We start from the raw sequence: 16,209 nt of genomic DNA, 5'->3' as shown, positions 1-16,209 counted from the left end.
TTTTTATTTTAACACTTTTTGAAACCAGTGAAGTTAACTAGACCGTGCAAAACACAATCCATTGAAACGTGGACTTGGTCATTTTTTCCAAAAATTATTTTTGACTTTTATGAGATTTTTCATATTTTGCCACATATATTTCAAGTTTTTTCACTTAATGAATTCCTATATTAATATTAAGAAGTTTCTGGCTCATTGTATCTTTTTTGGAGGCCATACGGGAGCTGGAGTGATGATGAGTGAGCGGGTGTTGGGGGTAGGATTGAAGGATGAAGGGTTGTCCAAACCGGATTTCAATCTCTTAATCCAAGCACCTTTTCTTGTCAAGCTATCCACGCGTGGAGTATTTTCTTGCATCCTTTTTAAAGTGTTTTCATAGGCTAATTGTTGGTGTCGGTACATGCCCCTGTTGGTTAGGCGTACCGATGTGTTTATGGACAGTTGGCATGTATCGGCTATGTTTAATATTTTACCAAATATATTTCAAGTTTTTTCACCTAAATGAATTTTTATACTAATGTTAAGAAGCCTCCAGCTATCCGTATTTTTTTTTATGAGACATATATATTTCTCGAATCTTTCTACTTCTAACTTTTTATTCCTCATTCCTTAGCCCGGTAGCTTATTCTCATTTTGACGGCAGATGTTGGTCCTCCTTCGGGTTTCCTCGAGTTAGGTGTAGTAAGAAGATAACAGTTATATAAAATAGACAAGTAGGTAAGACGAAGACAATGGGAAAAAGGAACGCAAGGAAATTACTTTAGACATTTTATAAGGTCCATTACTTTATTTTCACAATCATCACAAACTTCTAGTCTTCGTTGAACACTTGATTTTCTTACTTTAAATAAACTGTCCTTTGTCTATTACATAGTTAATATTTCACATTTTCAAGCGCTTTCTGCCAGAGCTGGGATGTTGAGATCGTTGTCGGCCACGTTGATAAACTGAAAAAACGAGGGAGGATGCGTTCAGCAACACTTCACTGCACTGTACACTGTTATCTGGGGTCTCTAGAGTACCACCGTCTTACTAGCGAATGGCCAATCACGATTATGTATTACACTACAGTACACTACACTGCGCGCTGCCAACTGAGCGGCTCAAGTGTAACCCTTTAGTTGAAGGTGTTATGCCCTATCGAGTCACTCGTAGGGGAGTGGCGCCATTAACGAATATTTGCGCCAAGTTTTAAAAACGTGGAATTCCTTAGCCGCTAAACCTCTAATGAGGACTCTATTGATGTCAACTGGTTGAAATGAAATAGTTGGATTTAGATGGTGTAAATAAAATCAATCCAAACAGCAGTGCTTAGGAGAGCACGTAACACACACTTTATTGAATAACTTTTAAATCTTAAATTGAGTCATGAATTATTAATAAACATTCAGAAAAACTAACAAACAAAACTAGACTGTGAAATTCGGCGGTTAACTATTTGAAGAGAGAAGCGGCACAGAAACAAGTTTAAATCGAATGCTTTAATCGTTATGCGTGACGGTTTTTCCCACACTGGTGGTGTTGTTTTCATTGTTCATTGTCCATTGTATCTACTTTTTCTGCGTATTTCGACACTGATTAAAATATAAAAATTAAGATTAATTTAAATTTCGCGGACTAAGATTAATCATATATAGTGACATCTACTGGCTATCAAGCTCAGGACATCACAATGGACATAATAAAAACTCGAGAAATGTCCATGATAGCTCGTTGCTATGCGCATATCTTCGTTAATATTCAATAAATAAATCTGATAATTGGATCAGGGGAAAGCTGATACGCGATTTATATTACGTAACTAAGGCCACTTTTCGTCTAAATTATCGCGTAAGTTTATTAAGTAAGAAAAAGGGACTGGAGGTAGTGGAAGGGGAAGTTGTGTGGTGTATAGATACTTGATAGCTTTCGGCGATCTTTCGCGTATGAAACGTGTACTTGGCCGATACGCTACCGCGTATCTCGATACATTCTATTGGAATATAGGTTTTAAAACTAAATTAAATAACACCTTTTTATTTATAAAAACTTTAATTTGTTTAAAAGAGAGAGAAAATTCAGCCAATTCTCCAGCAAAGAATTCGAGAACATTCAAACTGAGGAATTCGTCTCGAACCTTCCAAATCCTTGGGTTGCTAATCCCATCAAAACAACCCTTGGGTATATAAAGAGATCCAAAAACAGATATAATCTCAGTCTCAATCAGTCTGCTCTGTCTCAATTCAGTCTCTATCAGTCTAGAATAGCTCAACGATCAACAGTGAATACGCAATAAGTAATTCTCGATAGAATATTCGCAAATTGAAATCGGACTCAACTTATCAAAATATAGTGTTCTCCATAATTATCAAATTGTACATCACCAATTGGAGCCTATCGCGATGATAACTAGCTATTACGTTTAGTTATTGAGATTTAAACAGTTTCTCTCAAGGTCCTATAGATGGATCAAAAACTACCACCCGTTTAGATTCGTCTACTCAACGGACGTTTCTGAACACCAGTTCATCTACAGCGTTGACGAATAACAGACGTTCAAGTGTTTGTAGTTATCTCTCAATTAACTATCTCAAAGAAAGCCTCAATTTTCAATCGCGTATGTAAACTCTATAAAGGTCTTAGTACATCACCAGCAGTGCGTGAATTGAAATTAACAAGCTTTAATTGTAAAATTCTCTCAAAGACGCGAGGTTACGCCTCAAATTATTTATAATAAATTAAACAGTGCATCCCCCAACAGTCTAACGTGTCTCGTGTCTTTTTATTTTTCCCACCGATCCCAAATCGGCACCGCATACTCGTCGCTATCTCAAACACTTTAATTGAAAGAATTCTAGACAGTCAGAAGGTACTTCACTGTACAAAAATCTACGAGAGACTAACTAGACAAGACAAGGTAGACCCACTTGCCCTAAAGAGGGTAATATAGTTTTCACCCCCTCCCCGGAATATTTCCTCTTACTATTTACTATATCCTCTGCTCAACAGATACACTTAGAAATATCCAGAGGGGATTAAAAACTAATAAAGAAAACTGGGGGCATTTCCCTTGATTTTACAACCAAGGGAAATCCCAAATAATATGGCCATAAACCATCATCACTTAAAATAATAAAATTTGAGAAGAGTGAATTTTGTATATGGGGAAATCCCCAAAATCCAACACATTCAAATGTCGCCTAAAAATATTTCAAATTAAAAATTAGCCCCCTCGAGGATACTTTTTCGGTTATCGTGGGATACTTTTTAAAAAATATGAAATTCAATTATTGATGACTTTGCACTTTATCCCACAATTAGCCATCTAGAGGGCTAATTTTTGAAGTGAAAACATCTTATGGCGCGTTGGGCACTTTTGTGGGTGAGCATTTTCTCGTGAACTCGCGACAGATGAGATTTTACAGTGATGCCAGATACGGGACCCACACGTCTCCCAATGCCCCACTCCGCAGCAGTAGTTGCGCATGAAACCCCCACGCGTGGGATTTTTGCTCCCGTCTGGCATCACTGCCATTAGTATACGCATAGGTATACAGGGTGTCCCAGAATTGCACGTCCAAACTTTAAACTTAAGTTGGGGGTGAAATTCTGGATCGAAAAGTCCTGAGCGACTTTTTGATCAGATGCACCCTCTTCAAGTTATTGAGGGTTGAAGTTGGACGAATCAGGGGCGTGGAATACCCAGTCGCACGTCGGTGAGAAAAACATGCGAGTGTAGTGGTGTCCCCACCATACCGTACTACTCCCCTGCAGCGGCAGAAAGAGATGACTGACGGCGGAGGGCAAGAGGAAGGGGAGGGGAAATAAAAAAAATGAACACCCGCCCGCTACATAATAGTAGATTATGACATGAGGACGATAGGTGGAGGATTGTGAGAAGTGTGAAGTTTGCAGCACGAGGCGTGACAAGTCGCAGTCGAGGCGAGCCGGAGGCTTCGCCCCCCCCCCCCCCCCCAGGGAAAAACAGAAATAGACTTAATTAAAAAAAAATTATTCTTTAGAAAAATACATAAACAATATCAACTAAAGAAAACGAATCTTAACGTTTTGCTTAGGTTCTATTGTCCATGGTTGTGTTCATCGAAAGAAGAAATCATACGATTGCAAAATTTATTCACCAAAAAACATTTTATAATTTGTATCAATTTAATTTTATAAAATTTTATAATATTAAAGCATTATTAATCTTTTAGTATTTCGATTAAGGTTCGTTTTCTTTAATTTATCTTGTTTATGTATTTTTCCAAAGAATAATTTTTTTTAAATTAAGCCTATTTCTGTTTTTCACTTTTCATGTTAATCGAAATACCAAAAGATTAATAAGTGCTTTAATATTATAAAATTTTATAAAATTAAATTGATACAAATTATAAAATGTTTTTTGGTGAATAAATTTTGCAATCGTATGATTTCTTCTTTCGATGAACACAACCATGGACAATAGAACCTAAGCAAAACGTTAAGATTCGTTTTCTTTAGTTGATATTGTTTATGTATTTTTCTAAAGAATAATTTTTTTTTAATTAAGTCTATTTCTGTTTTTCCCTGGGGGGGGGGGGCGAAGCCTCCGGCTCGCCTCGACTGCGACTTGTCACGCCTCGTGCTGCAAACTTCACACTTCTCACAATCCTCCACCTATCGTCCTCATGTCATAATCTACTATTATGTAGCGGGCGGGTGTTCATTTTTTTTATTTCCCCTCCCCTTCCTCTTGCCCTCCGCCGTCAGTCATCTCTTTCTGCCGCTGCAGGGGAGTAGTACGGTATGGTGGGGACACCACTACACTCGCATGTTTTTCTCACCGACGTGCGACTGGGTATTCCACGCCCCTGATTCGTCCAACTTCAACCCTCAATAACTTGAAGAGGGTGCATCTGATCAAAAAGTCGCTCAGGACTTTTCGATCCAGAATTTCACCCCCAACTTAAGTTTAAAGTTTGGACGTGCAATTCTGGGACACCCTGTATATGAGCTGTGTCTTTCTTCCGCTACGGAAACAACTTCCTGTTTTAGCAACAGCTACATTAAAAGAATACAAGTTTGGCGCTAGCGTTTAAAAAGGCGCTGCATTTAAAGTTTGAAGTTGATAAATTTCTACAAAATTACAGAAAATCTCGAAATTTTGGGGAATTAGGAAAATTATCAGTATGCTCATTTCAGCTAAGAATTAAAAATTATCGGAAAGCCGGAAAAGTAGGAAAACCTGAAAAATCGAAAATATACTCGTTTTATTAGATAATTTCACTAGGGACGTGATTCGATGGTCGAAAAATCGCTAACAGTTATGAGAACGCCGGAAAAGTAGGACAACCTAAAAAATCGAAAATATACTCGTTTTATTAGAGAATTTCACTAGGGACTTGAATCGACGGTCGGAAAATCGTTAAAAATTATGGGAAAGCCGGAAAAGTAGGAAAACCCGAAAAATCAAAAATATACTCAATTTAGTAAAGAATTTCACTAGGGACGTGAATCGACGATCAGAAAATCGCTAAAAATTATGGGAAACCGGAAAAGTAGGAAAACCCGAAAAAATATATATGCTACGATTATAACTTCAAAAAAATCTACATTTTTATTTTTGATTATAGATTTGTCTTGAAAATGGATGCGGATGATTCAAATGATGCTTGAAAAAGAAAAAGAAAACACTCGAAAGCTGCTTCCGCACCCTTTATGATGAAAATTAATAGAAGATTTGATCATTATCCTATGATTTTCAGTGGAGATTTCAACAAAAACTTTGCAGATGTCAAAAATCAACCATTCATTGAATTTTTATATGAAGAATTTAATTTAATGATGTCCAATGATCGCAATCTTAGCACAACAAAATACAAAACTACTATTGATTCAGTATTCAAAAGATATACAGGGTGTCCCAGAATTGCACGTCCAAACTTTAAACTTAAGTTGGGGGTGAAATTCTGGATCGAAAAGTCCTGAGCGACTTTTTGATCAGATGCACCCTCTTCAAGTTATTGAGGCTTGAAGTTGGACGAATCAGGGGCGTGGAATACCCAGTCGCACGTCGGTGAGAAAAACATGCGAGTGTAGTGGTGTCCCCACCATACCGTACTACTCCCTTGCGGCGGCAGAAAGAGATGACTGGTGTCGAAATATGTAATCGAAATACTAAAAGATTAATAATGCTTTAATATTATAAAATATTATAAAATTAAATTGATACAAATTATAAAATGTTTTTTGGTGAATCAATTTTGCAATCGTATGATTTCTTCTTTCGATGAACACAACCATGGACAATAGAACCTAAGTAAAACGTTAAGATTCGTTTTCTTTAGTTGATATTGTTTATGTATTTTTCTAAAGAATAATTTTTTTTTAATTAAGTCTATTTCTGTTTTTCGCTGGGGGGGGGGGCGAAGCCTCCGGCTCGCCTCGACTGCGACTTGTCACGCCTCGTGCTGCAAACTTCACACTTCTCACAATCCTCCACCTATCGTCCTCATGTCATAATCTACTATTATGTAGCGGGCGGGTGTTCATTTTTTTTATTTCCCTCCCCTTCCTCTTACCCTCCGCCGCCAGTCATCCCTTTCTGCCGCGGCAGGGGAGTAGTACGGTATGGTGGGGACACCACTACACTCGCATGTTTTTCTCACCGACGTGCGACTGGGTATTCCACGCCCCTGATTCGTCCAACTTCAACCCTCAATAACTTGAAGAGGGTGCATCTGATCAAAAAGTCGCTCAGGACTTTTCGATCCAGAATTTCACCCCCAACTTAAGTTTAAAGTTTGGACGTGCAATTCTGGGACACCCTGTATAAATAGATTTAAATCAAAATTGTTCATTTCATACTTTAGTTACCATAGACCTATTGTTTCAGTTTTAGAATTTGATGAAAATCCTGATAATGATGATGTAAGAGTTGTTGAAATTATGGATGAGAATTGATAAAATTTGTATTTACTATTCACTAATATTTACTCATTTAAATAAAACCACTTCATTCGAATATAGTTTCTATATTATTATACTTCATGTCCATTCAAAAAGTGCCCACATTGCTTTGATAAACTTGAGTTTTTATGTACAATTTCTCATGTCGCGAGCGCACCTAAAAATGCTCACCTAAAAAAGTGCCCAACGCGCCATAAATTCAAGTTTTCACTTCTGCCTGCACTCCCGGAGTGCAACGAGTTTTTTAGTTGAATTTTCTGTCCGTGTACGTAACTTTCTCCACCATCCCCCAATTTCATTGTTTTAATACTAAAAGAGGACCATAAATGAGATTTTCAGACGGATGAGAAATTCATTACAGGCTACTGAAATTCTCTCAACATGAAATTCCACCGTTTACTCTAGACTTGAGAAATTAAGAAAAATTTTATACTTTTGTTCAGACAGTGGTTTGGTAAAAATATCGGCAATATTATGGTCCCTTTGAATATAGGTGGTGTTGGAAATCCTGCCAGTCGACAGGAAATCACTCACACACACTTGCGCACCGCTCACCGTGAGTTACCGATCAAAATAATCGGTGGTTGCCACGGGCCTTATTGGCATACCTTTTCATTCGGGGCGCCACTTCCTGGATAGCTCGCTATTATCCTGCATAGGATAATAGCCCTCCTAAGGTTACGTGACATCGGAATTCGGCACAATTCCAACGAACTGGCTAATCGCTCGTTCATTCGGTTTTCGGGAATCTTTAATGCCACACGGGTTTTCATTGTACCGCTCAACGCTCTTCATTGGAATTATCTCGAACTTTCAACCGACTGTCCAACGGGTTTTTGGGTACTGTTCAACTAGGAGCATTTAATTGTTATCGGCAGCTCAGTTTCAGGTATATTCTGTCGGGACCACTGATTAGTAGTATAATTTGTAAACATTGTGCAGTGAGGAATTTTTTTCTGAAATAAACCTGACTTGTGGTGACACGTGCTGAGTACGTTATTTTTTCTGGACCTGCTCGCCTCCCCCACTCGCACACATTCCCACCGATCCAGGTCCCTCATTAAACAGGTGGTTTTTATCAATTTTCTTGAACTGTATCCTTAACGAAATGTATTCGGATACCAACGTGGGCACGGTTCCGACGACTTTTGCGCCACGGCTTGACGGTGCTCTTCCGAAGTATTTTGCTTCAGGTAGTCAGGACAAATACTAACAAAATCTATCTTAATGATTTCTTTCAATTTTAGATTTTTAATTTTATAAATATCAAATTTTCCATTAGTTGATCACTAGGCTAAAATTTTTTCATAGCAACGGCTTCAATTTCTGTGTTTATGGTGGTTGTTCAAAATCTGGTGGTCAAATGGCCCCTGGCATCAACCAATTACCTGTGACCAACGGAACGAGAGGCTACGACGGTCTTCGGGACCGTTACGGTGACCTGTACACCATCGAAGATCATTCGGTTCGAACGCGTTGTCCTAACTCGCCCGGAAATCAATCGAAACTCATCGGGAGTTATTCTCGCTCTTTCGAACCTTATCTCTTTTTAATTCATACAGGCCATTAGACATCGAATTCATTTAATGTGACATTAACATCTACGTGTGTGTTTTATAATAAAACGGGATTCTCATCATACAATCACGTGTCTACAGTGAGTAAGTTACCCCTTCACGAACTTCTACACTTCCCGTTCCATCCAATCCGAACATCAAAATTATTCACAGTGGTCATAAAAGCACCGGATAAGTCTAGTACCTGTTTCTACGTAGAATTTGTTGAAGTTCTACTCCCTTTCCTTCACCATGGGATTTGTTTAAACATTTTTGTTCCCGCTAGTGTGATGAGCAGATATTTTACTAAAAATATAAGTTGATCGAAGTGGAATTAGGACTTTCCATGTGACTTATACACAAACCTAAAAACCCCTTATTCCAGTATAAATTCAGCTTCTTGTCTCAGTAACAAACTATTTTTTGAAAAAAACTGAAAGCAAATTGAAAACAAGAGTCCTTAAATTTCGTTTATCTCCGAGATGTTAAGGCCCATGAGGAATGTAATCCTCTGGAGAATCGGTCAATTACGTTCTTGAAAACTGGAAAAAATCATATACGTTAATCATTTTTTTATCTACCTTCCTCAGAAATTGCTACTTGATAATTACTCTGTCTTAGTTTAGGGCCAGCCTAGGGTACAGGAGAGATAGTAATTCCGTTGATCTTGGAGATTAATTGTGTAATATTTAGATGGCTTTCGTTAATCGTGAGTTCGGCTGATGCCGAGATACATTTGTCAACAGTGCGAGAAGAGTTAATGTAAAAACAATTTCCATTACCTGAGAGGTGCGAGGTCGCAAAAGCGTTACGGATCCACCGAAATGTCCGATGCATCTCATGTAATCATGAACAGGGATGCTTTGTATTGCATCTGTTAGGACGGCGCGTCGGTTGCCAGAATGAAAATCCTTAGCTGTGGAAGTATGAAATGTTTCGAGTCAGTGTACCACTGTTGTTACCATTGTCAGTGACGGCAGTTGTCGATGTACGATTCAGGTTTGTCATATTTCTTGGAATTACACCGTCTTTAAAAAGATAGACTGCCACTCGGGAGCATGGAAGGGAGAAGCACGTCTCCCTTCCATGCTCCCGAGTGGCAGGCCGACGTCACGTTTTTTGGAATGGGTTTTTGACGATGGAGAATTATTCGCGGCTAATTTTGATGGGATCTACACACTATCTGCAGCGTAATGGAGCATAAACACGGAACACGTTTTACTCAGTCAACGTGAACAGACGAAATGTTTTTGCACTTTATTAATTATGTCTTCTTCGTCAATGACAAACATCTCATCTATGAATATTGAAGCCCAAGTTTTTTGGTTGAGTTATACACAGAAATCATGTTTTGATTGTTCTATTATATTTCTCATTAAAAATTTGTTTCATTTTTCGCTTCCAACATCTTGGAGCTTCGTTTAGGCAATACAGAGCTTTTGTCTTACAATTTACAGCGAATTTGCGTGATTGTTATGGTAATTGTAAATTCCTGTACTGCGATAATATTGACTTTTGAGAACTCTGACTGGTTATTTTATTATTTGACCTGTTAACGATTTAGTAGACGTGTTATACCTGTCGTGTAGCGTACCAGTGTAAATATGTTCGTTTATCGAAGGTTCGAAAATAGTCTCTAAATAGCATAAGGGACGAGGATAAATGATATTTGTCTCCAAGGCGGGTGTTCGAAATGTTCGAAACTCTACACAAATAAGATGAAAAAACGAATCTATTGTGGCTCGTGCCAGATTGTATTTGAATTCATCTACATTTTTACTCAAGTCATTATTTGGTGCGATAAATTTTTTTTAACCACGTGGGTCGCTATGAGGATGGCGATGTATCACAAAAGGTACTAAAACGTTGGTCAAGCGTCGCGAGGGTAATTTGGGGGGAGAACAAAGTCACTTGGGTTGTGGGCGATTGTGATGACGATCACGGGGGGGGGGGTTAGTCAAACATCGCCGGCGGTAGTTGCAAGATGGCCAAGTGTTACAAGGGGCACTAGGGAGTAAGTTACACTCGCAAAATTTGACCTTTGTGAAGTTTGAGCGCCTTGGCAACCTTGACGACTCTCGTCATGCATGGCCAAATCCTTTGTGCTCTTCGCCATGTGCGACCACCGCTCTAATGACCCTCATGACCCTTGATTATTCCCGACGTAGCACTTGCGATGCATGGCTATGCTCCTAGTAAACCACGTACGATTTGACTCTCCGAGGAGATAATCCCATCATACAGAAATATTTGACGCACTTCTTAGTGTTACTTGTAACTGCTGACGGATCTTCGAATGCCCCTCGCATTGCATGACGCGACGTTTAACTCTTCTCTAAGTGTGTCTCATAACGCTAGTGATGTTTGACCGACCTTCCCCCCTAAGGCCGGGAACAATTTTAGCTTCCTTGAATTCGCGCCATTGCTAACAAATATAGGCTCCTCAACACAGTGGTGATGGGCTCCCAAAAGCCGAACATCTGTTTGGTTCTCAATATCATCAATCCTTCGCTCCTTTCATGTTGAGGAAATCGTACATCGACCGTTAACAATTAAAGTATAGTATGACTCAAAGACGTTAAGTATGTTTTACATAATTTTGAAGTTTACGAGCGCGTATGACGAGCGAAATGCTCGCCCAAGAGGCATACTTAACATTTCGGTGTGCAATAACTGGCCAAATATACACCCGCAGCATAGCTGTCAGCGTGTAATTGGTAACTTACGATACGCTGACGTCTGGAAATAATAGTACTATTAGATTGAGTAGAATTATTCAATTCAAGCAAGCACATTTTTTCATGGAACCTTCACTAATTGGTAGTTTTTTCTTTGCAGGGCTTTACAAAAGAATTCACAACACTCACCGCATTAATAACACACCATTCTGTGATGCCAGAGTTGCTGCCATGTCCCTTATCACTCAGTCGTTATACTCCAAGTTTCTTAAAGACTGATACAACAAAAGACTTTGCAGACATCGACTCTGATCCAGACTACAAAACACTAGCTGAGTTTCGTAAAATGATGATGGACATGAATTTTTGAAAAGCAAAGCAAGTGATTCAATCTGACAGTTAGTGACAATTATTAAGAAAATCAGACAAATTTACTCTTTAAAAAAAGAGGGTAACGTTTTTTGTCGCCGATCTATAATAGGTTTATATATTTATATATAATACAGAAATAGAAAATAGATGATTCATAGTATTTTCGCGAACTTATCGACACCTGCATACCTTTGGAAGATGAGGATAGCCCCGCCTCTTTTTTATTTGATGATAGATGAGTAATGGAGTGCTAATATTGATTCCAAACGACTGTCAAATGCAGACAACGTGTTAGCTGAAGGGAAAAATATTGCCAAGAATTATTTATTACGAACGAGAAAAAAATCAACGCGGTTGAATGACCGCCCAGGTATGAGGGTCCGTATAAAGATAACTATAATGCGTTTTTCGTTGCATGAAGATTAATAATGTCTAACTACGTGTTGCGATAAATTGGAGCATGAAAAAATTGATGTACATGTGTTTATATGTAGATAATTTTTGTAAACTTTTATTCGTTGCTTCTTATTTAAAAAGAAAAATAAATAATATTGCCAGCTAAGAACAATAAACGAAGAAGAGAATAATTATCCAATAAAGTCACACAAGTGGATTGGCCCATATATTATATTATATATTATATAATATAACACTATTGGCTGATATAGTTATATACATATATATAACTATTATAGGATTGTCCCCACAATAGTCATTATTAGAATTCCCAAGTCTCCATAATAACCTTTGCAGACATTTCGCTGTGATATATTGGCTCATTAAATGAGTATTTTTCGTTGACTTGATAATGTTTTTCAATTGCAGAGTTATTAAGGACTTATAAGAATAAGTGAATTGAAATGCATGATCTATCAGTAGAAAATATATAATAAAATGTCAACGTAAAATTTATAACGGCCATTTCGGGGACATCTATTATAGGAGGATCATTTCGAGGACACTTTTATAAGTTGAAATGTTAGTTTGGAGACTTTCACATATGAATTATTTCGGGAGTTAAGAAAATTGGTTAAAATCATATGACTTATGTTTGTACTAATTACTGATTTCGATGCATAATTGAATCGATTAAGTCCATAATCAATATCATGTAATGGCCATTATGAAACCATCCATCATATTATGACAATTTTAGGGACTCAATCAAGCATTAAATGGCCAGTATGAAGACTTGTGTTGGTTGTATTTAGATGATTTCAAGGCTCCAAAAAATAAGTTAGAACTATAATCTTATTGATGTGTCTGATGATTAACAATCCATATTTCACTGACTTATCTTAAGGACACATATTTTAGATTTTTTTTCTCTCCGAAATGCAACGTTCAATCGTCATATTTAATGAAATAACACTTAAATAGAACAACAACATGAGGCGATAGTAATATAACTGCTAAAAATGGATGGAAAGGAATGAAAAATGAAAATATTTATGGTTTGAATAACTTCTTTTTTTGAGTATGCAGCCACGTTGTCGGTTGGGGTACGTCCTTTTAGACACTGATTTGTGTCAATGAGATGCTGCAACTCTTTTCCAGATGGAACTATTCCAGATTTCAACTGCTTACTGAAAGCCGAGAGTACAGTGGTCTTTTTGTCAGTCGATCGATGCTGTTTTACTATTGAGATATTCCTGCTGGATGTCGATGAACTGATATCTGTTGTATCAGTGGAGTCTCCTGTGCCATTGTCTTTTAGTGTACTTTCTGACTGGGATTTTACGCTCATTCTCATCTGCCTCATCGGATTCATCATCAGAAGAATTAAGACCTTGTGCTGTGTTCAACAATTTTGATATTTTGACTATATCAGTGTCTCGTTTATTCTTAAATAGTTGAGACTTCTTGAGCTAATATTTAAACTCACTCAAGATATTGAAGACTTTTATTTTACTGTTGGTTTTAAGATTTATTTTATACAAATGTTTGTTTCGGTTTCGGTGTTTCGGTTTCGGTGGTTTTACTTTATCACTTTCTCACCTGAAAGATAACGTCGAAGTTCAACCAGGAGATAATTAAAATTGCTGTTGAATATCTCTTCCGATGTAAAGAATAAGGAAGGTTATTACTTGTTCGAAGATTGAACGAGAAGTAAAAAGTCTAGGCTAAATTCGTTTTTGGTAAAAGGCTAATGGATCAGTATTTAAGCAGTGGGGATACAATTAGTTGGATTCAAGAAAACCGAAAAGTAATATTCTTATTGGTTGAATTTGAATTTCTCATTGCTCTCAAGAGTGGGAGGTCCTATCGGTACATTGGAAATATTTTGAGGTGACGACGTTCAGGTAACAAATTTCCGATGGAGTGGATCCGCGTGGACGTTGCAAAATCATAAACCGGGGTACGAAAGGAAGAGATTCAGTTTATGAGGAGCCTGTAAAGAGAAAAGTGGAGAAAATAAATAAAAAAGAAATTTGAAGAAACGGATTGTGGACCAAACAGTTTGGAAAATGTACCCTTATTCGGATTATTTATATGATGGTCGAAAGGGTTCATGGAGTAGCATGTTTTTGTCGATGTATTTTGCTTCTACAGAGATTAGAGTTAGAAATTGTAGGAGTGTACGTTGTTCCCGTTTGACAAATGAATTTTATTAAGGTTGGAGGAAAATCTTTTGAAATTTTGTTCAAGGAAGAATGTTGTAAAGATGAAAAACTGAGGTTGGGAGTTTTGAAAATTGGGGAATTGGCCCGTGTGCTAAAACCGAATTGTGTTTTGAAGAATATTACTGTTTAAAGGGGAATAGCCCAGATTAACATTCAACGCGCGAGATATTCAATGTAACAACACACGTTTGTTACACTCGAGTTAACAATTTAATATCACTCGAGATGTGTAAAGGCTTCTATTTTTATTTTGTCTTTTGAGGAATCACTTATGCGTAACACAGACACCTTTTTTAAATTGGTATTTATTTTTTATAGATGATACGGATACACGAGCAAGCGAGACGGACAGAGTAATTTTAGTTTGTAATTTACGTTGCACTTTAGGTTCTTTTTCTTTGAGATCACGCGGTTACAATATTGAGGGTTTTAGGCTACCCTTTCGCACGATGTCGTTGATAGAACTAATTTTTGTCTAAGAGGTTCGAGGGCTGGAGGAGGGAATCCTCTCTTCGTCACAACTCCCAAGGATTCTGATTGGTCAAAAGAAAGAAAGAACCCCACCCTTCGAGCTGGATATTGGAATTTGGAAAGTACGGGAAACGTCTTTGCATGTGTAAGGAATTAGCCGTTGGGAAAAAATGAACCCTTGGAAAAGAAGTAAGTACACGGCTGGCAAAGGATTATGTCGTAAACTGGACTCTACGTATGGAAAGATTGACAACCCTGTCTTCTAACATTTTAAGAAAAAATGAGAGAAAAAAAAAGAAGAAAAAGGAAGGGAACCAGAAACGCGTATAATTTATGGCGGACCCTTGAAAAGTAGAAACTAAATGGGAAAGTTTGAGCCTCCAGCCCTCGACCTCTCATTATGATATATTCCTAAATTATTATTATTGCTACTTAGTCTTATTAAATTCCGACAAGAAATCATTTCGTTATTGGAGACGAAACATTCAACAACATTCAGTATTTTTATAATATTTTCGGTACGAAACAATCAGTCTCCAGAACAAGCTGACGATATATGTCTTTATCAATTTTTTCCGCATGACCCATAAAGTTGGCAAGGTCAGTCGCTTGATCTTCAGTAAGATTCAAATTGATGCATCTTGTCGCAATGTGCATCCTCAAAGTCGTACCACGTAGAGTATCAAGTATTTCAGCCTCACACTTGACCGAATATTCTCGCATCAGGTCAAATGCTTGGAGGTGACGTGGACGACCGTTGTCTGTTGAAGGCAATCCAAATAATATGTATTCTTTTCAGGAACTCCAGCATCTTTTCTGTAAGGAAGCAGAAGATGCAAGCAATTTAAAACATCGGTATCGATCAAAACTGGAACCCCCCGACCAAGCTTGCCCCTGATCTCTAATCTCACATATTTTCTGGCCAACTTTTTCCCCTTTGCACTTAACGCTCTATACGTCTCACCATCTGTTACATGGTCAAGTCCACGATGACTCTGAAAATCTTCAATGTATAATCTCTCGATCTCTCCCGGTCGACGGCGATTGAAAATTTGCAGAGACATCAGTGTCATTTTTGCGAGGTTCTCCTCGCGAGGCATACGTCAATTTATTTGAAAGTTGAGAGTAATAGCAATTTCGCTCCGTTTTAACATACATATGCAGCTTCTTTATATCATCAGTACTCGGGAGCATCGCCTCTTTTCGGCAATTATTCTGCGTTTGTGGCGCAGTTACCACTGGATTAATACAGGTGCCATAATCCTTTGCTAGTAATTTTAGAAAATCCTCGACTAGACGTTGGTCAGTCCCACGTTCCTGTTTTATGCATTCCGAGCACGGTATTTCTCTAATCCTTTTCATCAATGTACCATATTCAGCGGTGACAGCTGGAACTTCGAAAATACTTTTTTCAAGGTTGAACTTTGCAACGTCTCTGAAGGCTTCTACTGCTGCCTCGTAAAATCGAGGTTGAAAAACATCACCTAGTGTCTCCCCGCGATGTGTAATGCTCTTGATCGAAAGGAAGAACCAACCAAGGAGACGGATTTTAGCTCGAATCATTTGAAACAGATGCTGATG

At 37.9% G+C, this 16,209-nt stretch overlaps 2 protein-coding genes across 4 annotated transcripts in view; one reads left to right on the top strand and one right to left on the bottom strand.

Moving 5' to 3' along the window:
- LOC135167743 (EGFR adapter protein-like) overlaps positions 1 to 12,972 on the top strand; it is a 62,457-nt gene extending 49,485 nt beyond the window's left edge. Inside the window, exon 5 of one of the 3 annotated variants that reach the window (XM_064131253.1) lies at positions 11,322 to 12,972. In XM_064131253.1, coding sequence (XP_063987323.1) covers positions 11,322 to 11,531 — 210 coding nt within the window. In that variant the 3' untranslated portion in view covers positions 11,532 to 12,972. Of the gene's footprint in view, positions 1 to 895; positions 2,759 to 5,591; positions 5,845 to 11,321 lie in introns of those variants that run through there. The other 2 variants (XM_064131254.1, XM_064131255.1) reach the window with 2 other exon arrangements.
- Positions 12,973 to 14,291: 1,319 nt separating this feature from the next.
- Positions 14,292 to 15,701, bottom strand: LOC135167527 (uncharacterized). Its single transcript, XM_064130810.1, has 2 exons — positions 15,512 to 15,701; positions 14,292 to 15,419 (listed from the first exon to the last, which is right to left on the bottom strand). Exons 1-2 carry the CDS (start codon positions 15,699 to 15,701, stop codon positions 15,133 to 15,135), a joined length of 477 nt encoding a protein of 158 aa, XP_063986880.1. The 3' UTR covers positions 14,292 to 15,132.
- Positions 15,702 to 16,209: the final 508 nt, after the last annotated feature.

Source organism: Diachasmimorpha longicaudata, chromosome 11 (genome assembly GCF_034640455.1).
Source record: "Diachasmimorpha longicaudata isolate KC_UGA_2023 chromosome 11, iyDiaLong2, whole genome shotgun sequence".
In the NCBI taxonomy this organism is placed as follows: domain Eukaryota; kingdom Metazoa; phylum Arthropoda; class Insecta; order Hymenoptera; family Braconidae; genus Diachasmimorpha; species Diachasmimorpha longicaudata.
Note: the sequence above shows the minus strand (reverse complement) of the source record. Positions and strands in the feature narration are given on the sequence as shown.